Consider the following 23,039-nt stretch of genomic DNA (forward strand, 5'->3'; position numbering starts at 1 on the left):
CTTTTACCGGTTCACTCTTAAAATTTTTCAAAATAAAGGCAATGGTCGGTATTTAAAGAATTCAAAAGATCGTGCCCTAACGTACTGGGTTTTGCTTTCTTTGTTTCTTTTGGATATTCGAATATCCTCTTAAAGCTAAAACACACGCTTTAAAGGCAAGATCACATTTGAGGGTCAAAAATGTTGTGTCCTAACGTACTGGATGTAATGTTTTACCTCAAGGTGAGATGGTCTTTAATACACATTTGACTTACCTAAATTTTTTAAAAGCCAATAAAAGGAGGATCGCATTTTGAACCCTGTCCATATCTTTAATTTTTGACTTTTAAGACACTAATTAATCGATTAAGTACCAATTTTGGGTGTGTCGAGGGTGCTAATCATTCCTCATACGTAACCGACTCCCGAACCCGTTTTCTTAAAATTCGTGGACCAAAATGTTTTATAAGATGGCCCAATTATACCTCAAAAAAGGATTGGTGGCGTCCCCAACTTTCGTTTTCAAAAGTCGATTCCCATTTTCAAAAAATGGTTTCGAAAATATGGTTTTACAACGCGTGCCAGGGATGGGATTTCACATTACTCAGCCAGGTTCCTCAGTTGCAACATCCCTGATTGATGGAGAATCAAAGCCAAAGCATGTGCTTCTTTTAGAAATTAAGGTTCTACACCTGAAAGATTGGATTTGTCATTTAATCAAGCAGTATCGGTTTCTTATATATATTTTCACACCATGGCTTGCTACTATTGTTTAGGGCAATCAATATCGTCCAACCAAAATACCTTTGACAGCAGTGAGACCTTTTGAATATATAGAGGTAAAGCAGTATCATTGTTAAATACTTTTGAAACTATTTATATAAGGCAAGAAATTGAGAAGAATTCTTTTGTCATATTCAATGTTCATGATTTAGGTTGTGTTGAAGGATGAACCTGACATTGATCCCAATGATTGAAATTCAATTCTTGAACATTTGGACAAAGTGGCAAGTCTCTTTCTTTTATGAGATGATTTTAAACTTTATCTAATAGAGAAGTCTAATGATTAAATCTTTTAAGCATTTATGGTGAGAACAAAATCCTTTATTGCCTTTATCGTAATAATTAAAATTCCGTTTTAGGTTTCTGATCTAATAGAGAAGTCTAATAGGAAGGCTGTCAATGGATCAAAGCCCAAACTTCCATTAGTCCGAGTTAAGGTGATTTCAGCCTCTGCTTTGTTAACAATGCTAATGCTACTATGAAAGCTGATTATTGCATACATGTTTCACTTTTTAGAGGTATAGCAGCCTGCCCCTTTCCCCTGCATTCTTATGTTTCTATGTCATTTTCAAAGGAAATCGAAGAAAGACTGCTACAGATCTCTAACCTAACTAAGGCTGACAAATCCTTTTCATCCTTAGTTTTATCTTCAGCCATGATTCCTTTCATGCATTTGTCTTTTTAATCACCTCTGTCCTTTTTCAAAATAAAAAATAATATTTTTTTCTTTTAAAGTTTTATTGACAGAAGTGTGTGATGGTGATGTGGTGACTAGTATTAAGGATTTCACTTGGAAACTCCCATGCTATCTAATGAGTCATATTTCTAAAATCTCTACTACATTGGGAAAGTTTTCAACATGGATCTTTGTTGCTAGCAAGTTGTCTTTCGGAAATTGCTTACACATCTTGTTAAACCTTTTGTCTGAAATCATCCATCTAGTATGTTGGATGTAAAGCATCCTTGCCTTCGCTTTTAATGAGACCTTTTATTTTGTCTTTTTCTCTTTCATGAATTTAATCTTTCTTTACCTAGTAGCTTTATCATTTGAAATTTTCTGTACTGATCTAGTGTGCAATTTTTTTTTTTGAAAAAATTTTACTCTATTCTTATCTTGAGAATGTAAGTCATTCATTTCCCAAGAGAGTGTGTCTAGCATATGGAGATAACTATTTCAATATTCCATTTGACATTATAGGTGGATTACTCTGGATTCATGACAATAAATCTTCAAAGGTTGGGACAGAAGTATGTTGGGAAGGTATCTTAAGGCTATTGTTCATATTGTATGAGGAATGGGTATATGTATTTTTTTTTCTCATTCAGACGCAAAATAACTAGAATTCAATGAATCCAGGTTGCAAATCCCCAAGATATTCTTATATTTCAAAGGCTTCTAGAAGGAGTCAGAAAGAAGGTAATTTAATCATCCAGGCTTTATAATGCACTCAACTCTGACTGCTTCTAGAAAATTTAACTGTTTACTTCTCAGCCATACTTTTTAAAAAAATAAAAAAGAAAAGGAAATTATTTTTTTGTTTTTGGAGGGGGGAGTCGCAAACAAGAATTTGTACAACATGCAACATTGGTTGCTCTATTTGCAAATATAAATAAGCTTTTGCCTGCTGAAATTAATCGCATAAACCCCCTAACTTTTTTAGGAAAAGAAAAGATAAGAATAGGTGGCCAGTGAAATATTCTGTTACGAGGTTCACGGGGCAGAACTCACAAATATATACTGAAACAGCTGTTGGCTTGGAAGTTTATTTTCACTTTTGAAAGCTATTGCATAATAGATGCTATTTGGAGTAATATTTTACTATAAACATAATAGCAGCATCTGGATTGTCGAAGCTCCTTTATTTTCTTAATTTTATCTGCTTGATGTTAGCTTCTAGAAACATGGTTGAACAAAAGTTTAATTTAACTGTCTTTATGATTGTAGCCAAAATTGATGATTCTAAAAGACTTCATCCAGAAGAACTGAATCAACAGAATATATAAGCATTAGTCGCTGAAAACAATTTGGTATCAGCATTCACTGTTTCCTTCTCGTCTTGATTATTTTACATATGTCACTTAATTCTTATTTTAGTGTAGTCCGGAGGGTACTACACAACTTGTGTAATGATTTTAAAATATTGTTCTCACAGAATGTGATATTTTTTATTTTTTATTTTGCAAATACTATATTTTCAATGCAAAACAAAATTTTGCATGATAACTAAGCTTTGATCGAGTGCTTCTGGACATGAAAATTGTATCAGATTCCTGTTTTCTTTCAGTTATTAGACTGAATGGGGACTCTCATGCTGGGATCAAATATTTATAATGAAGTTTTTTCACCTTTAGCCCCATCCTTATCATGTTGCAGAAAATGGAGATCCTTCCGGTCAATGACTTGGATGTTGCACTGCACAATTTTGTTAATAAGGATGAAAAATTAGCTTTCTATAACTGTGTGCAATACAATTTTGAAGAAACTCGAGTAAGTATTTTATAGGTTAGAAATATTTAGTTAAAACAGTGTAAACTATAATGTTAGAATGAGGAGGGGAAGACCGAAGATGACATGGGCAGAAAGTACTATAAAGGACCTTACTTTTACTGGTTTAACTGCAGATATGGTCCTAAATAGAGCTAAATGGCTTTATCTGATCCATATAGTCAACCTTGCATTTTGGTTAAAGGCTTCGTGTTGTTTTAACTTTAACTTTCAATTCTTGTTTTATTTTATGTCGATTGAAGCTTCCTGTTATAAAGTCCTTTTGGGTAATATATTATGATAGAATCTTATGGTTTGCTCAATTGCTCGTATTAGTTTGAGACTTTCTTATTTCATCTTTTTCCTATTTTCTTCACTCTTTTTATTGACAGAACAAAATTGGAAAGGATTCAGATGCTTTGAAATGTGAAGAAGAAGATTTAGTTCTTAAAGTTGGGGAATGCTTGGAGGCAAGAATTTCAAGTTGATTGATATAAATATTACTGCAAACTTTTAATGCTATATTCCCAATAGCAAAAATGTTCCTTAGTCAATCATTCTTTACTGAGTGCCTTCAATGGATGGAAATAGTACACTATACCTTCAATTCATATATTAATTTTGCAGGAACGTGTTAAGGAAAGGTCCTCACACTCTAAGGATACCCTTCAATTCACCTCCAGCGTGCAATCCTTTAAGGTAATCTTACGAATATTCCATATGTTCCACTTTCTATTTGTTTAAATGTTATGTTTTCTTATATAACATTCTTTGCATCTAAACTATTGGTTCTTCAATATTATAGAATGTCTGGAGTAAAAACGATAAAGGAATAGGAAGTGCAGCCTCCTTTAGTGATGATGAAGATACAGCACAGATACTAAGCTCTGCCTATAAAGGCCGGAAAGGGCCACTAACAGCTTCTCGATCATCTGGGGATGCTTCAGAACTTGTTAAAGGTAAAAATTCTACTAGAGGAAGGGGTAGAGGTAGAGGCAGAGGCAAGAGGCAGAGGCTCTAGTGGCTTAAAGCAGACAACTCTTGATGCTACGTTGGGGTTTCACCATTCTCAAAGGTGATACTTCGATTTAACTTGTTGACAAGTAATTTGATTTATGACTAGAGAAATAAGTATCGGGTACAATACAATATCAATTGTAGAAAAATTCAACCTTTTCTAACTGCAAACCCTCTTCTTTTATCGCTTGAATCCTTTTTGCTTTGTAATTCTGGGGCTGTCAATGTTGCTGCTACTTGAAAATAAAACTACTGTGTTTACCACAACAATATTAATTGTTATTTGAAGAATGCATATTCTCTATTTCACTCAAGTTTTATTTTTTAATTCCTTATAAGTATGGATATTTGCATCACTGGGTAAATTTCATGGGTGATTTTCCTAATGCAGGTCTGCATCAGTTTTCGCATCAGCTGCAGTCCAAAGTATTGCTAATGACAAGGAGAACGTTAACTCTGTTTCAAGTAAAGATCATGGGATTAATAAGGTTGACAACAATTTGGTATGAAATACCTCCTAGTCCATTTCAATCCTATGTTGCCACTCTATTGCTTCTCTATGCGACTGTACACAGAAATCACAGTTTCAAGAATAATGTAAATACAATCTGAACAAATGCTCTATATATTTTGAAGGAAAAGGATGAAATCGTTCAGGGTAAAGGGCGAGAGCCGGTCCTAGGGGAAGAGGTAGAGGGTCTACATCTAAGCGAGGAAGGAAATCTGAAGACTCTTTAGTTCACAAAGCGCTCATGAACAAGCATGATGATGATGATGAAGACGATACTGAAGAGATTATAAGGAGATTTAACAAGCCTCAACCTCGGGTTAGTGATTGTTCTTCTATTCTTTGTTTTTGACAGTGTCACTTTCCGCAATTTCTACTTCTAAATTACAAATATTTCCACTCGAAACTTCACCGTGTTGTTGGACTCGCCAACCGAAGTTTGAACCTCTTCCTTCATGTTTCTTAGGTAACAAAAAGTTATGGTGCCTTGAGAAGATAAAAGTCTCATCACGCTTCCCCAACCTTTGAGCATCATAACACCAACCTAGATGATTATGATGATAAATTGAAAAGCAACACAAATCCAGCAGCAACCTTGAGTCGTGAATGATTTTTAAGGGAGAAATAGGTACAGATGATATTTTTAAGTGGTAGGCAGTAAATGATCTGTGGCTGTTTTTGCACATAATGAATATTGGTCGATTTCTATTTTTTCCTCATGCAAAGTCTATATTGGGAAAAGTTTAGCATTAGCAGAGTATAAATTTAGTTTAAATTTTAAGAATGTCCAAATGTAACAAATAATGGGTGTATTGGCGTTTGCTAATTCAGTAATACAACTTTATTTCAGAAAGGTTGGTTTCTTTTGTATTGAAATAAGTTGTGCAGATGAACAGAGTCAATTTGCGGGGATAGCTCAGTTGGGAGAGCGTCAGATTGAAGATTTAAAGGTCACGTGTTCGATCCACACTCACCGCATAAATTTAAAATTTTTCTTTCCTACACGCAGAAGCCCAAGCCCAAACCATAACCATGTTTCGCTTCGTTTATTATTTGGAGGGGGGGTGGACTAATAAGAAAAAAAAAAGATAATATATGTGGATATAAGGATAAAAGTTGGAGATACTTCAAATCCTTTGCAACGTTTTAATTGGCTGATCTCATTTTCATTACCAACCCATTTCTTTCTCTTCTTTCTTTCTTCGTCTCTACATATTTGTATATAAAACATTCACTTCCTTTTCTCTGCATTTTCCTATCCAGCTAAAATCAACTGAATATTTTTTTTAAAAAAAAGAGGGTTGCCCCCTTCTAACTTTGAAAGACAATGGCTTCAATGCTTAGCTCAGGAACCGTCCTTAGGCCAACCCCATTTCTTGGCCAAAACAGAAATGCTAACCCTCTCAGAGATGTTGTCTCCGTGGGCACTACCAAATACACAATAGTAAGGTTTTTTTTTCTTTTATCTTTTCTTAAGCATTTGGTGTGTAATGTAATGTAATGTGTAGGGAAATGAACTGTGGTATGGACCAGACAGAGTGAAGTACTTGGGACCCTTTTCAGCTCAGATTCCATCCTACTTGAACAGCAAGTTCCCTGGTGACTACGGATGGGAACTGTTGGTTTGTCAGGTGACCCTGAGGCCTTTGCTAGGAACAGGGCTCTTGAGGTAAACCTTCTTAGCAATTGAAACTGGTTGCCTCCTTTAAAGCTAGATCCAATGTCATTTTTCCTTGTTTCATAGGTAATTCATGGAAGATGGACAATGTTGGGAGCACTAGGCTGCATCACCCCAGAAGTCCTTGAGAAATGGCTTAGAGTTGACTTCAAGGAACCAGTATGGTTCAAGACAGGAGCTGAAATTTTTTCAGAAGGTGGCTTGGACTACCTGGGCAACCCCAACCTTGTTTATGCTCAAAGCATTCTCGCTATCCCTGGGTTCCAGGTTGTCCTCATGGGACTAGTCGAAGGATTCCGCATCAATGGTCTCCCTGAAGTCGGGGAAGGCAATGACCTTTACCCTGGTGGCCAATACTTTGACCCTCTTGGTCTTGCTGATAAACCCTGTCACATTTGCTGAACTTAAGGTTAAGGAAATCAAGAATGGCAGGCTAGCCATGTTCTCTATGTTTGGTTTCTTCGTTCAAGCCATTGTCATTAGCAAAGGTCCACTGGAAAATCTTTTGGACCACCTTGACAACCCTGTTGCCAACAATGCTTGGGTCTATGCTAATAAGTTTCTGCCTGGATCGTAAATTAACAGCCCCGGATCGAACTTGTTTCATTATTTTCTTGTATCTATCCTCTATGTACCTGTAGATTTCGCATCACTCTGAAATTTGAAACCTGTGTCACTGAGAAGTCAATGAAATTCATGATCAAGTTCGGTGTAGGGTCCCATGATGGCTGGGATTTCCATTCATATGAGAATGATTAACCAAATTTTAATTCTGTCAAATGCAGATTACATGACAAAATAATTTAGGGAAAAACATATGAACAATTATCATTTCGTTTGTATACAAGAACCTAGAAAGTTGGATCTTACATAACTTGACAACATAATATACATAAACTAAACCAAACTACTCGAAGAAGAAAGCAGTATCAACGCGAGGAATCCCTATTTGTCTATGCACATGATAATTCCTCCCAAGTAGCAAAAATTGGTGAGATATACAAATACAATGTCTCCCTCCCTGTCCATGGACTGCCAGAAACATTTATGTTCGTTGCCATAAATGTTAACTAACCGTACCTGAGAACTGATACAAGTAATTTTGGCAACAATTCTCCAATCAATGGAGATGATCATTTCAAACTGGGATTTAATCAGGATCTTGAACCTAGCTTCTCCCACCATTTTCTTCGAGTTTTGTCTGATTCATATCCACGCTTATGTAGTCTTGCCTTGGTTTCCTTCAATCGCAACTTGTACTCTTTCTTCCAAGTCTCGAACCTGCGTTTTAATCTTTGAAATTCATCATCAAGATTCACGTTAGAAGTTGGCTGTGCCATTCTGATTTCAGCCAAGGATTTTGCATCATCATCAAAGGTTTGTCTCCGCTGTTCAAATTCCTTTAGCAGATTGCCCACTGCATTCAAAGATCCATTCTCTCTACCCCTAACAACATCAGGCATATTCCCAACAGGAGTTCGAGATCCCATGGACACATTATCTTCAGAATCATAATACCGAGGTGATACCACATCACCTCTTCGCTGACCAGCATTACTGTCAGCAGCAAGACTCTTTCTAGCTGCAGCAAGACTTGTCTGCAATAAATGCAATCACAATTAGTAGATATCAAGTTATTAAATTATTAAACATGCATTTATTCTAAGTTAATAGCTGCAACCATCAGGATCATAATGGTTTTTCAGTTACTTGCAACAATTATCAAGACCTTTTGTGTTGGTCAACAACAATCACCTTCACGCAAACATGTTTTTATCTTTATGTATAAACATAAAACTCACCTGTAGCGATGCCATTTGCTTTTGCCACATATCCTCCATTGATTTCATCTTTGCCTCATACTCCAAATGCCTTGCTTCATACTGTTGTAGTTGCTCACGTAAAGTGGCATTTTCCTGTTCTTTTTGCCCCAATATTGCTTCTGCATTGAGAACCTTTCTCTGAAGTTCTGCCATTACGGAAGGTACAACTTGAATTTGTTGCTCATGTGGCATGTCCTGGTTAAGCAAAAATTGTCAGACCTAAAGAACAGACTACAGACCATTGAGAAAGTAAAACATGCTCAGAAGCATGCAACTAAGAGAATAAAAATGATTTAGAAAATTTCTTTGAAAAAGGAGTACTTTTAGAATGTTACCGTGTCAAGTGTAGTGAATACCTTTGCTTCAGAAATCTTCCTACCCACCTTTCTTCTAGATTTTACACTTTCAAGGTTCAACTGTTTCAAATTATGCATGTTATTGAAATCTCTGCGGGCCAACCACCCGCGGATTACTGCAATGGAGAAAAACAAGATAATGATAAGAGAATTGTAGACACCTGAAAGCCACAAATTTAACTAGCAAACAAAGATTTTACCGGATTGTAAATATATGACTGACGCCAACTGCTCATCAAGTAAATGAGAAGCATACGATGAGCACCTATTTGCCTCAATAGCATACTTCCTTCGGATATTTTCACTACAAACAACTGCATCACAAAGGAAATATCCGTCAATCTATTCAAAATAAATAAAAAATCAAAGTTGGATGCCTATAATCTAGAAAAGGACTAGTGCCACAAACATAAATAAATCTATACTTCAAGCCTCTGAAGTGTAAAAAGGGTGCTGGTTATTAAAGACTAAAGTCTAAAATATCCAGCAGAAAGCTTAATTTTTATTGGAAAGGAGTTTTGATTGGGAGAAGTTATTACATGATTGTATGGTTTTTGCTCCTTTGTTGAACTCATGGAAAAGGCGACGAGCTCGGTGACCACGGAAGTATTTCTGAACCTGAATTACTCCTTGCAACACTTGTTTTCTTCTATCCTCCAAAGCACCAATCTGTATACCAGCCACAGCAAGACAATAACAGCATCAAATAAATTGTTATGTAATTTAATTATGAACAGAATGAAATAAGTTGGCATGGCATCTCTATGTTCCAAATTTCAGTATTTCAACTATAATGTCAAACTCTGAGCATCAAGAGATATTTCAGGTTTTTATTCGCCATACAACGATCCATTTACATTTATATATCAATCTGGTTATTTATGCTTCACTTGAAAAAGGTTTGTGACCAATTTGGCTAACATGATTTTTAGCCATAAAAAGGAGTCATTTCTCCCAGTTCAAGTGGAACCACCTTACATGGATCAAGAGTTGTGTTGGTCGGCTCTTCCAATCATCTATAGTGTCATATAGGTACTGGAAGTCTTTGGGGAAAGACGTACCAATATTGGAAATCACAGCACAAAAATTAAAAGAAACATGAAAAACAGGAGTATAGAACTTACCTGCCCAGTTCGAAGATACAGTTTTGTATAGCCAACTCGATACATGTCAGGGAGGACATTAAATTGTTTCAGAACAGCAACTGAAATACTTAATGGATCTTGATAAGCATTGGTCTCCAACAGTAAGAACCCATACCTATGAAATGCATGAATATATGAGAAGTATGCTGAAGAGAGAATACTTTTAAAAAAAATTTAATTAAAACAAGCTATTAACTACAGAAGGTATTAGCTGATACCTTTCTGCAAACTCCAGGTGTGTCATTCGAGTGGGATATCCTGCCCTTGAGATTTTAACAACCTCCAAAATTCCACAATATCTAAGCTGCTGCAAGACAAGCTCCTCTTCATACATGTCAGGGAGCTGCTTGCAATTTGGCTTTATGCAGCGAATAAAGTGAGGTTTTGTATTTTCCAACTGGTGCATTAGTTTGAAGAGTTGGCCCTGCGAGTACAGAAGAAAAACCTAAACATCTACAAAGTATGCCATTGTGCAGTAAACACCAATATTCATACTACTACATTAGATACTCCGGCATTGCCAAAGTAATGTAAAAGATTTCAAAGGGAAATTCATGTCAAATACCCAAGAAAAAGACACAAGAACCAAAAACACTTAATAATATATGACATTCAAAGGATTGGCAAATGTACAAATACTTTATGATGAAGATTAATGTTAAAAAACCTTCTCTATTAGAATGGAGACCATAAAAAGCTTTGTAGTTTTATCAATCAGTTTGAACTACATTACAACCACCAGATATAGTTGGAATAAAACAATTAAGGAAGTAATTTTACCTTAAAATTTGTACCAACACTTTGCTTTGGAGTGTCTGAAGAAATTGTTGGTTTTAGAGATTGATTAATTCTTTTTTTGGCAAACAATCGTGGCAACTCGCTATTACAGGATGATAGATGTTGGACTAAGTCAGAGTTCAGAGAATCTCTGTTCTTTTCCAAAAAGCCATTAGTATCATATAATACCTGTAGAAGACCAAAAATCAGTAATTTCATGCATGCTTCTTGCATTACAATTTTACTAGTATGCAATACCTTTGAACCTATTTGTAAACAAATTCAACATTTCCAAAAATTACACTTTCTTAATTGCAACTCAGGGTTTGACTATGTTTCCTTTGAAATTGAATGAAAGGAAATCTTAGAATGAATTTCTAACTGTCCTCGAAAGAGCAGTGACTGACCTCTCCCGCAAAATGTCGTACACTAAAGGCCCTGCCTCTATCTCCTTTGAAGTAAGAACTAGAATGCAGATGCTGCTTCAACTTATTAGCAAGGGTAAAATCAGTTGAATTGGGGAAATTTGATTCCTCATCCAACAAAGAAAATATCCCCAATGGTTTCTGCAAAATAAACAATTAAAAAGAAGAATAACATATTAACCTGGAACATTTTGCTTTGTAATAAAACGAGATAAGGAAATAAAAACTTCAGCCTGCATCAGCACCGAAGCTAAGATAACATACTTCAGTAAAACTAAGCTTAATTTCTAAATAAAAGGAAAACCACAAAATACACATGAACCATATGCCGCGCAATATATATTGAAAAGAGTCATTCCAATGGATTTCAAATGAGCTTTGCTGACAAAGAAACTATTTAACCAAGTTACCTTCTCAAATAAGTCCAAGCACTCTTGGTTGTCTTCAAAATCAACTTTGGTCCAATCAATCCCATCCAACCCATACTCCTGAAATACAAAAAAAGGAAGAGACTCTTGATAGTGGGAAACAGATCATATAGAAATTTGACTACTAAAAATCAATCTGTAAGCCAAGTAAAATAAGGGCAGAGTTATGGAAACCCAACTTAAGGTTTGAGTTGCTTACCTCTTGCCCAAGCTTAAATAGATACCGGTTGAAGTGTTGTTGCAGCCTCTCATTTGCATAATTTATACAAAACTGTTCAAAGCTATTTTTCTGAAAATCAGAAAAGAAATATTATTAGTTGAACAAACTTTCTACAAAATTATAATATCTAAACAGCCAATTATAAACTACTTACCTTAAATGATTCAAACCCATAAATGTCAAGGATGCTTATGGACCTGCCTATGTATTTTTTATGAACTCCAAGTGACTTATTGATTTGTTCCACAAGCCAGTCAAACAAGCTTGCATAGATGAATTTTGCCAATGCATCTCTCGAGTCAATCGCCTATATTACAAAAAGAACATTATCATGTCATTAATGTGTGCGCAACAGCTAATATAGAATATGACTTATGATGGTAGAATTGAGGAAGAATACTTTTGCTAATAAAAACTGAACGAACCTGTTGCAATGTCAATTTCTTAGCAAAACTATCTTTGCCAGCTTGGACTCTATGGGTAGATAAAACTTGATTCAGTTCATGGGGTGTACAACCCATCAGCCTGGCAGCACTGGTTAAAGCTGCAACAAGGGGAAAAGAAAAATATCTCACTTATACTTGCAAGCAAAACAAAGGGCTAGCTAACAGGCATTATATTCATTGTTTTATGTAAGGCGCAAGCAAATCCAGTTAATTGAAAAATTCTACAACAAAGAAGGAATCCAGTTTCTCTCTCTCTATGCACAAATATTATTACCTTCATCAGCTGATGCCTCCACGTAATGTTCATTGTCAATTGATTGAAATGATATATTTCCCAGCCACAGCACTACAGCAATCATTGCAAATGCTTGCTCTTGCTCTTCTTTGCACATTTGAACAATGTCTAAGGCTTCCTGCAGAAATGGGGAAACTATTGCTTAAAAGACATGTGACAAATTAAATGGTAAACAAATGCCTACACTATTATGGTGACATTAAATCTAGCCTTTCAAATTACCACAAGCTTCTGGAATTTCTTAGCATCATCAACACCATTAATCACCAAGCTGTCACTCTGGATAAGATAGTTGTACTCACTGGCCATTTTAAGATTCAGTTTCTCTGCAAAGAAATGATTCCAAGGATCATAAATATATTTCCCAGAGCCTAAACTTTTCTGAACTAGAGCGTGAAATGATGTAAAATGAAATAGTACCTCTTAGAGTTGGTGGAGCACCAACACAAAGTTGATAAAAGATATGGTAAGACCGTTCACCAGCAGCCAACTGAACTACTCTTGACTGCTCAAAGGTGACATAAAAAACATCAACATCAGATATCATACATGATAACAGAGATAAAATCCAATATAAAGTGTAACTGGGTCAGGAACTCACCTTTTCCAGAAGAACTATCCACGATTATTAGTTGATGAATCAACATTAGCACAAAAATCAAGTCAGTGGCCAGGATTAATCTATGTTATTTTATTACTACAAAGTTATAATAGCAATTTTTAAATTCAATATGCTTACAAGTTTGAATTTTGGCACTGGATATCTTCCCCGTTTCAGTAAAATAAATTTCTGTAAGCTTGCCCTGCATCATAACAGAGTAATAAAGAAGTACTTTACTGAGCTATAGCAAATGTGAAAAACACAAATCAAAGTAGAAATTGGTCCTCTGGGGTTTATACAATCAGCAAGGATTCTTTTAGCCATGAGAATAATTTATAGTAATAGAGAGTGAAGGAAAAAAGAACTCACAAATCGGCTAGAATTGTCATTCTTGGATGTCTTTGCATTCCCGAATGCTTCAAGTATGCAATGTGTCCAAAGGATTTTACGTCCTATCCTGCCATTGCCACCTCCAAGGGCAGCTAGGTACCGCATTGCCATTTTTGCTGTCTCAGTTTTCCCAGCTCCACTTTCCCCACTGCAAGATAAATTTATTTATTTGATTCTATGGTTTGTAAACAAAAAACCTGTGCTTAAAAGCTACAGTACTCATATTACAACAAATATTAAATTTCCAACTAACCTTATGATTATAGACTGACTTATTCCATCTGCAAAATTTTAAAAATAGGCAATTGATAGAGAATCAGAAACATGTTATTACAACAACACAAACAAACTATCACTTGTTTACGCTAACTTCAGAAAGAAAAAGAAAGAATGGCTTCGTTCACCATTCATCATCTCATTATAAGCAGTGTCTGCTGTAGCAAAAACATGAGGGCTGTCAGTAGCCTTCTGCCTATAACTTGTGACAAACTCTTCCCCATAAATTTGGACATCTTTGTACGGGTTGACTGCAATCAAAACTAGACCTGCTTTACTCTACATAAAGAAAAAAAAAGAGTATAAATGAAGCTCGGAAGCAGAGATAATCCTCTTTAGTAAGTGCATAAGTAAGGGTTATATCCTGCTTACATATATCATATCACGAGAATATATGTACTTAAGATTCTGAAGAACTGATGGCTCATTCAAATAACTAAGCTGTATGAGATCATTCACACCCTCCAAAATTTCTGGGTTTGCAGGTAAGAGCTCGTTGTTTGAGACTTTTACAACCTATACCAACAATACAATGTAAATCGAAATAAAAACATGCTAAAATGAATACTGAATACTAATTATCCAATCTTTTAAAAACCATGAGCAATCCAAACTTACATTTCCATTGGAAAGGGAGACAAATGATTCTTCTCCTGATGTAGATTGTATAGTTCCAGATCCCCACAGCCCATTTGATAGCCGGCACCAAACACGAAGTTTCTGTAACCAATCCTCTCACAGTAAATACAATTTATTTAAATTGAATACATTTACCTAAACTAGTAATCATTTTCACAGAAGACGAATGTTCAAGCACATGCTTCCCATTTCTTATGTTTCAACAAAAGAAAAATTAAGTACTAGTCGAAATTTCGTATAGACCTTTTTTTTTTGAAGCGAACACACTCTTTACAACCTTTGAACAACAATTTATATCATTGTCTGTTTGGAAAAAATCACATTTACATAAAATTGAAACCAACATCCTAGTATGTTCGACAATCACACACGTCCTGGGTTATAAACCCTAGTGCAGTATAAAAAATGAACCATACTGCCTATTTTCTAACATTGCAAATTCGTTGTCATGAAACCATATTTTTATAATTATAAAGTTAGACTCCATTAGGTTATTGTACTCAATTTGTAGCATAGCACCCCCAAACCCATTTCATCAAAAGCATTCCTTGTTCATTAAGAAAAATACTTCTTTGACACGCATTAGTATTTAGTAATTGTCGAAGAAAACTATTAAAATGATTTACTTAAATATTAAAAGAAAAAAAGGAGGCTAAACTAATCTGCAGGTTCTCATTTCATAAAAGAACACATATTTTCCCCTCCAGCTTCTAATTAGATGCCTCCTAAATGGTATTAAAACAAGGATCAAAGTTAAATAAAACTAAGATTTTCTTCAAATTTCACTGCTAAATGGTATTAAAACACGGATAACAATCTTATAGAACAAAGCAATTGAAAAAAACAATTATCGACTTTAACACTTACTTTTTTTAAAAAATGCCCAATATTATCATTCACCTCAACTTTAGCATCCGAAATCCTATCTTCCCCTTTCTTCCCTTCAACTGCTTCCAAATTATAGGGCGAATCCACATTCACAAATTTCCTCATCTTTCTGCTCCCAAAAACATGTCTCTTCACTCCCAACTCTTCTTCCTTCCTTTTATCTTCCTCTTTTCGTTCCACTTCACTTGAAATTCCACCGCTTTCGCCGTTAGAATCGACTCTGAAGTTCGTCGGAAGGGAGCGGCGAGCCAAAGGAAGTCTAGCCTTGGATGTTGGCCGAGACGGTAAAGCCGGTGGCAAGTCTTTAGGCTTCTCGTCCTCATCTTGCCATCGTAGAGACTCTAACATCTCTTCTAGCGAACTTTTCGCTATACTCGTTGGCGACGCCGATAACATCATTTTTTTGGACAAGAAAAGTAACTTTTTTTCTCGTATAAATTCAAACTAATTTCTTCGCTAAACTTGCATTGAAATTTTTTGAAAAGAAGATCGTAACACCGTATAAAATGAACGGAGAATGAAAAACAGTGAATCAAAACGTTTAATACTTCGTTAAAAGAAACAGAACAACTGCAAGGGAACTAGCATCAGTTAAAAAACTGAAAGACATAAAAATAGCAAAAAAACCGCAGCGATAATATTTAGGAAAATAAAAAAAGTTCTTACAGAAAGATTAAGGTTGTTCAGAAACAAAGCTTTCAACCAAAAAAAAAATACAAAACTGTTTTAGAAACAACTAAGCTTATGGTTTGTTCTTTTTTCCCTATTTTACTTTAGGTTTTATCAAAAAATAAAAGAAAAAAAAAACGTTCGGATCTAATGAAGAAGGTTTAAATAATATTTTGAAAATATATTTTAATTAATTTATTACTGGGAAAGAAAAATAAAAATAGAAAGTAGAAACAAAGCGGCTTGGTGCTGGTTGAATTGAAATACAGGCGTTACTCAAGGGACCTGAAAGAAAAACTCAACTGAAGAGAAGAAGAAGAAGAAGGAAAAAAAAAAGAGAATTAGATAAAATTACAGTTATTGATCCTTTTTCTTTTCTTTTTGATTTTTATTAAATTTCTTTTATTCCTTTTTTATTTAATTCTTACACAGTTCATAGAAAAAAGGTACCATTTTATTGTTTTATTAGTTATTTACTAGCTTTCAAAATGGTAGTTATAATGTATATTCAAAGAATATATTTTGGAAAAAAATGTTTTTTATATAGGTAGGTAGAAAACAATTTGATTGAAATAAATCAAAGATTTTGTAATAAATTATTAATTATAAAATTATTTAATTTAATTATGAAAATAATGAAAACTATAAAATTGAATTTTCAATGTTTTAATATATTTAAATAAAAATAAATATGTGAGCTTGACTTGAGTGGAAATAAAAGTATTTAAGATTACTATTCGTTATTTATATTATATAAAAAAATGCAAATTAAACGCTTTCTATAAAATGATAATCCACTTAATAATAAAAAATTATTTTATGAGATAAACTATAAAAATGTCACTTTTATTTACCTCATATTATATTTTAGTTACTTACGTTATTGCATTCTAACATTTTAGTCATTGAGCCGTTAATTGCAGTTAACGGTATAACAGTAAGCTGAAGTGGCATGTTAAATCATCATTTTAAACAAAAATTTTAGGTTAATTTTGTAACACCTTCTACCCGTATCCGTTGCCGGAATAAGGTACGAGGCATTACCAGAGTTTACTGAGCATTTTTAAATAATTCTGAATAATTTATTATTTATATTCTGAAAATAATCATAATGTCCCTCTATTGGGCCCTTAAAGCCCAAAATATACATTTAAACATTCAATTCACATTCATGTCACATAAATGTATAATTTAAACATTCAATAACTCAATTCAAGTTTCACGAACTTACTTCATTGCTTATTTATATTTATAGTTTTACTAATCCAAAAACTTTTTCTTTTTCACGTTCAAGTCTCATATTTGAGCCACCCGGATCTTTATAAATAAATTTGATCATCATTTTATTTATTTCATATTCTAATACATTCAATTAATCTCTAGGCAAAATTATCATTTTACCCTAAACTTTTGATTAATAACGATTTCATCCATAGACAAAGAAAAATAAAGTTCTTGTAATTAAATCCTTGTTTGAACCTAATTATTCTTATATATATTGATAAAACCCATAAATTCTATAAAATAAAAAATTTTCCACAATTTCAACACTTTTTAATTTAATCCCTAAAACATGTTTTCACCGATCTTGATCTAAATTAATAGTTTCATTTAATTTTATAATTTAAATACTAAAACAATTCATTTCCTTCATTTTGGTCATTTTTGATATTTTTACAAAATTGCCCGTACAATTTTTCTTTTATTCAATTTAGTCCCTGAGTCTAAAACATACAAATTATCCATTTTAAAAGTAAACCTATTAAGGGTGGCAACAAACAACAGTATGTATGTTACCCGGATGAAATATGAAATACTTCTCTAAATTTTTTATCCCATTTGGTTCTGTTCGTTTAGTTACAACTCCTAAGTCTTTGAATCTCAAACTTACTTCATACTTCATCCAGAATTATTACCTTGTTGCTCTAACTTTAACAAGAGCTTCATATTTCATCCGGAATAATTACTTTGTTGCTCTAGCTTTAACAAGAGTTTCATGTTTTATCCGGATAACTTAGTTATGTTTTTCTTCCTGTGTGAAAAAACCCAACAAAACCCTTGCTAGCTGAAAATTCATATGTTTATTTTTCTCCTCCTCCTCTCCATTCCACATCCTAATGTATATAGCATTCTTATAAGTAACATTATCTATGATCTCACTATTTACTTATAAATTTGTTTAAAGTTGTCCATTCGTGTCATAATCACTAAATTATTTTTAATTTGAGCTACAGAGATCCAAATTAAGATCTGTAAATTTTCCTTGAAACTTGACTCACATATCTTTCTACCATAAAATTTTCAGAATTTTTGGTTTAGCCAATTAGTACAGTTTATTCATTAAAGTTTCCCCTGTTTCACTATCTGACAGTTCTAACCTCTCTTCACTTAAAATTAATTATCTCACAGTACAAAACTCGGAGAATGTTCTTGTTGGTTTATCTTGAAAATAGACTCATTAAGGATTCTAAAAATATAATTTTGAGCCTCTAATTATTTTTATCCAAATTTTTGTAATTTTCCAAAGTCAGAACAGGGGAACCCAAATTCATTCTGACCTTGTCTCACAAAATTTATTATATCTCATAACTTACAATTCAATTGCTTACACCGTTTCTTCTATAAGAAACTAGACTCAATAAGCTTTAATTCAATATTTTTTTCATCCTCTGATTCAATTTCTAAAATTTATGGTGATTTTTAAAAGTTAACCTACTGCTGCTGTCCAAAATTGTTTTAGTTCAAGATGTTTATTACCATTTTTCCTCTAAATTTCACTGGTCATACAATTCAGTCCTTGCTCAATTAGCCCATCACTTAAGCTAATTTTTCTCAATTAACATTTTATTCCATCATTCTAAACTATTACACAACCTTTAAAAATAAGAATTTCAGCACTAAACCTTAATTCACAACTTTTTCACAATTAGGTTCTAAAATCAATTTCTATTGAAATTACTTGATAAAATCATCAAACAACAAAGTAAAAGCTTCAAATCTATTTTAGTTCATAATAAACAGCCAACACTTATCCATAAAATCAAAAACTAATGAAGTAAACACTTGGACCTAATTGTAAAAGTCACAAAAACATAAAAATCTCAAAGAAAAGGGCAAGAATTGAACTCACATATGTAAAACTATGAAAAACAGCAACTTTCAGACCTCCCACGGCGTTTTTGCTGAAGAAGAATGATGATATCTCTAAATTTTTCAATTGTCTTGTTTTATATGCTTAATTTGCAAAAATTTCCAATTTTGCCCCTTGTTCACACTTGGTTTTTATTTTTCCTACACACATGCCGTTCAGCCCAATAATGGGTGTTTAATTGCTTATTTGGTCCTCCTTTAATTATTACTAGAGCTATTTAATCACATTTCATAATTTTACACTTTATTCAATTTAATCCTTTTTACCCAATTGACTACCAAAATCTTAAAATTTCTTGACGAAACTTTAATACTGACTTACTAACACTCCATAAATATTTCTAAAAATATTTATGGCTTGTTTTATGAATTTGAGGTCTCGATACCTCGTTTTCAACCCAATTTACTTGATTAATTCTTTTAAAATCGCAAAATTCACTAATTCAAAAATTCTTTTAAATTGCGCTTGGCCTATAATTATTATTTATTAAAATTTCTAAACTTACTCATTGGATTTTGTAATCTCGAATCACTGTTTTCCGATACCACTGAAAAATTTGGCTGTTACAAATTTACAATCAATCCCCATATTTTTTTTTATTTTGAGTATTTCTTTTCTTTTATGTTTTTTTTTCTTTTTTTTTTCATTCTCTTCTGCTTGTTCATCTATTTCCCTCCCTTCTCAATTTCTTTTAACATAGTTTTTCTATATTTTTAATTTGTTGAAACTAGTTCCTATATTTTTATTTTTTTGAACAATTTATTTTTTTTCAAGTGAGGTGAGTTTGTGGACTAGTTTTAACAAATAGAAACCCTAAAAAAAACTATGCTAAAAGAAATGAATAAGGAGAAAAATAGAGGAGAAGCGAAGAAAATGAAAAATTAAAAAAAGTTAAAAGAACTTAAAAGAAAAAAATTAAATTGCTCAAAATGAAAAAAAAAAGGACTAAATGTATAATTTAACCTAATATTTTTATTTGAAATGATGATTTAATATACCACATCAGCTTACCATTATACCGTTGACGGTAATTAACAGCTCAGTAACTAAAATATTATAATACAATCACGTAAATGACTAAAACGTAACATTTGAAACATAAGTGACTAAAATGTAACCTGAGGCAAATAAAAATGACTATTTTGATAGTTTACCCTTATTTTTTTCTTCCCCTTTTTTTTTCTTGTATATATTCAATTATTTATTTATTTATTTTGTTTACAAATTATAATGCAAATTCCATTGCATCCAATGAATAAATGACCTACTTACCACTTACCAATACAACTTTCATTAGAATACTCTTTGGTAGGTAGGTAGATCAATTCTTTTAGATTACCCATTTTTCATTTTCATTAAACCCTTATTTTTTATTATCAAATTGTAACAAATCCAAGCTTTCGGAGGACTAAATAAAAAAAAACAATTAAATATTTTAAGCTTTGATTTAGAAAACCATGAATAACGAGAATTAATTAGCCAAATTTAATGCTGATGGTTAAAAATTTAATGATAAGGCAATTAAAGATTATGGGTAATTGTGGTCCTCCTTTTTCTTTTTCTTTTTGCAATAATTAGGTTTACACATTTGCTTTGATTTTGCCCAAAACGTTAGGATTCTTTACTTGAAGGGTATGTTTCTTGACTTGTTATGAAGATAATGGGATTGAAAATGAAATGCAAACAAATTTTGTCCTTTGAGACAGTTTTTTTTCTTTCTTTTTTTTTTTTTAAATTCGGTTGTTTGATTAAAATTCAAAGTTGTTTTTGATTTTTTTTAATGATGTTTTTGATTACAAGTTGTAGTATGATTAGGTACTTTGCGAGTCAAAGTTTGTTGGAATATTGGAGGAAAATTCAAATAATTAGAAGTTTACAACTTATAATAAGGAACTTTTAGGATTAACAATTAAATTATTATTTTGACTTGTGAAGTTAATATTTGATACATAATCGATGAAAAATGTTTTAATTTTATGAGCGGGCTCAAATACATACACGTATAAAATTATATTTTATGTTTTTAGATCCTATTTATGAATATTTTTTTATAGGGGCGTTCAACCAGTTAACCAAATCGGATTAGTATTAATTGAATTAATCAAATTTTTAAGCTTTTAACTATTAACTGAATCAAAATTTTAAAAAAAATAACCGAACCAAAATATTTCGGTTAGTCGATTGGTTAACGAATTTAACAAAATTTATATATATTTTAAAATTTTTGTTAAAACAAGTATAAAATATATAAAAATTAAATTAAATTTATAATGTTCATTTGACCGAATTATCCAAATTAAAACTACATATAATTTGTATTATTAATTATTAAGTTCAGTTAATTACTCAATAACCAAACTTCCAAAAATAATTTATCAATTTCCGACTGAATTAAATTGATTAACCGACCGATTAATCGAATTAAATTAGTTTGATCGATTAATTTGATTTTAACAAAATTTAAATACCCTAAATAAAATAATTTTTATTCTATTTTATATTTAAATTCAAGTCCCAATAACATAGTTAATTAACATTTTCAATAAAATAGTAATTTGAAGTTTACTTGCCTAGAAAAATACAATTAAAATATTGGGGTTTTTGGGTTTAAAAATAATTATAAATAATTGAATTTTATTCTTGGCATTCAAGGTGAGATGGGTAAGAATAGAAGGATGGAAAATGGTTGCTTATATGACTAATATAATAATTTATTTGTTTTATGTTTTATTAATAAATTTTGGTAATTTAAAAGGGTAGATGTGTGATTAAATCTATTGCCAAAACCATCCATTAATAACTGAAAATTGATGTCCTTTACAAGGGCATGTAAGTAATTCTAATTTTCCCTAATCCATAGAAATAAATAGTGGTGTTCTTTGAATAAATTTATATAATAAGTGGAGGGAGATTAATCATAACGGTAACGTGGCCCCTACTAATATTGTGATAAAGGCAAAGCCAAACATCTGCAATTTTTGTAATAAAATTTGAATGGAGAAAAAGACCACCTAATCCCGTCGAGGTTGGAACTTTATTGCTTGTTTCTTTCCCTTAATTTATGTTCTAAAAGGACATAGGGACACGTTTTGATTCAACCCATTTCTAATTATTAATATCTTTTTATTAAAAAATACTTTTATAATAAAATAAAAGTAAAAATTATTTAAAGATCAAATTTGAAATTAATGTTTATTCAAAATTTAAATATAAATATTTTATTATTTCATTTATAATTTAGTTAGAAAATAAATTTCATTTTAAATTTATTGTAGGAATCGATTAAGGCCAATAAGACATTAGCATAATTGACAAAGGCCAACGTTATGAGTTTTAAATACATAGATTCAAGATTCACTATGTGTAATCATATATATAAATCTTTAAGTCTCATTATATACAATTGTCATGTGTGAGTTTTGATTCGATTAATCAATTTTAATTTGAATTATTCAAATTTTTAATCATGTCTGTACTTATAAACTTTAAAAGAACAATTAAATGTAAATTTTAATATTTAAACATGTTTTTATAGTTAAACATGATCAATAATATTTTAATTTCAATTTTAAATATTTTTTTTTATGGTTGAGGTAAAGCCCTAACAATTTCTCTTTTTCTCCTAAGCTGGTTACTTCTTCTCCCTTCTTTTGCTGAGTGATAGTGCCTCCCTTTTTCTCTCTCCCATCCTCTTGCTCGTTATTTATTCTCTTCATTCACTCCATATACATTTTCTCTTTTCAATTTATAGATTTGTTTTGTGAGTATCTTTGCTATATTTACAAGTTTGTGATAGACAAAAGATGGTGTCTATCATCATTAAACATTTACTGGCCACTAGCAGCTCTTGAAAAGTGAGTTGATCGTAAATATTCGAATGGTAGCTCTTCATTAACTTTTTAATCTACTTATATATTGACAGTAATTCAGAATAATAAATTATTTCATAAGTTAATTTGGACTCATGTTGTCTTAAATATTATATATTTCTTTTTTTCATTTCAATTGTTTAATAAATCTTCAATTTTACAAGTTTTTGTCTTATCTAGTACAAGGTTTT

At 32.2% G+C, this 23,039-nt stretch overlaps 2 protein-coding genes and 1 pseudogene across 2 annotated transcripts; 2 read left to right on the plus strand and 1 right to left on the minus strand.

Annotated features, from left to right (window-relative positions):
* The first annotated feature begins 542 nt into the window (after positions 1 to 542).
* On the plus strand, positions 543 to 5,625 carry LOC108481881 (double-strand break repair protein MRE11-like; annotated as a pseudogene).
* A 299-nt stretch (positions 5,626 to 5,924) lies between these two features.
* LOC108483044 (chlorophyll a-b binding protein 13, chloroplastic) lies at positions 5,925 to 7,230 on the plus strand. Its single transcript, XM_017786228.2, is given in 5 exon segments — positions 5,925 to 6,216; positions 6,281 to 6,383; positions 6,386 to 6,441; positions 6,517 to 6,831; positions 6,833 to 7,230. Coding segments are annotated over 5 exon segments (786 nt in total). The 5' UTR covers positions 5,925 to 6,099; the 3' UTR covers positions 7,028 to 7,230.
* A 22-nt stretch (positions 7,231 to 7,252) lies between these two features.
* Positions 7,253 to 19,035, minus strand: LOC108483042 (myosin-2-like). The gene is made up of 25 exons (XM_017786227.2): positions 18,959 to 19,035; positions 15,139 to 16,130; positions 14,251 to 14,352; positions 14,005 to 14,148; positions 13,761 to 13,911; positions 13,610 to 13,637; positions 13,336 to 13,504; positions 13,105 to 13,168; positions 12,967 to 12,980; positions 12,786 to 12,870; positions 12,588 to 12,691; positions 12,345 to 12,483; positions 12,050 to 12,168; positions 11,779 to 11,931; positions 11,604 to 11,693; positions 11,387 to 11,464; positions 10,959 to 11,117; positions 10,555 to 10,740; positions 9,993 to 10,198; positions 9,754 to 9,889; positions 9,169 to 9,298; positions 8,830 to 8,943; positions 8,630 to 8,745; positions 8,253 to 8,468; positions 7,253 to 8,048 (listed from the first exon to the last, which is right to left on the minus strand). The coding sequence occupies exons 2-25, from the start codon at positions 15,556 to 15,558 to the stop codon at positions 7,605 to 7,607; spliced, it is 3,567 nt and encodes a 1,188-aa protein (XP_017641716.1). The 5' UTR covers positions 15,559 to 16,130; positions 18,959 to 19,035; the 3' UTR covers positions 7,253 to 7,604.
* Positions 19,036 to 23,039: the final 4,004 nt, after the last annotated feature.

Source organism: Gossypium arboreum, chromosome 1, assembly GCF_025698485.1.
Source record: "Gossypium arboreum isolate Shixiya-1 chromosome 1, ASM2569848v2, whole genome shotgun sequence".
Classification (NCBI taxonomy): Eukaryota; Viridiplantae; Streptophyta; class Magnoliopsida; order Malvales; family Malvaceae; genus Gossypium; species Gossypium arboreum.

Coding starts and splice junctions, on each gene's coding strand:
- LOC108483042 (XM_017786227.2), bottom strand. CDS start 15,558: ATGATGTTATCGGCGTCGCCAACGAGTATAGCGAAAAGTTCGCTAGAA. Junction 14,149..14,250: donor TCTCCCTTTCCAATGGAAAT/GTAAGTTTGGAT, acceptor TTGTTGGTATAG/GTTGTAAAAGTCTCAAACAA. Junction 12,169..12,344: donor GGAGGCATCAGCTGATGAAG/GTAATAATATTT, acceptor CCCTTGTTGCAG/CTTTAACCAGTGCTGCCAGG.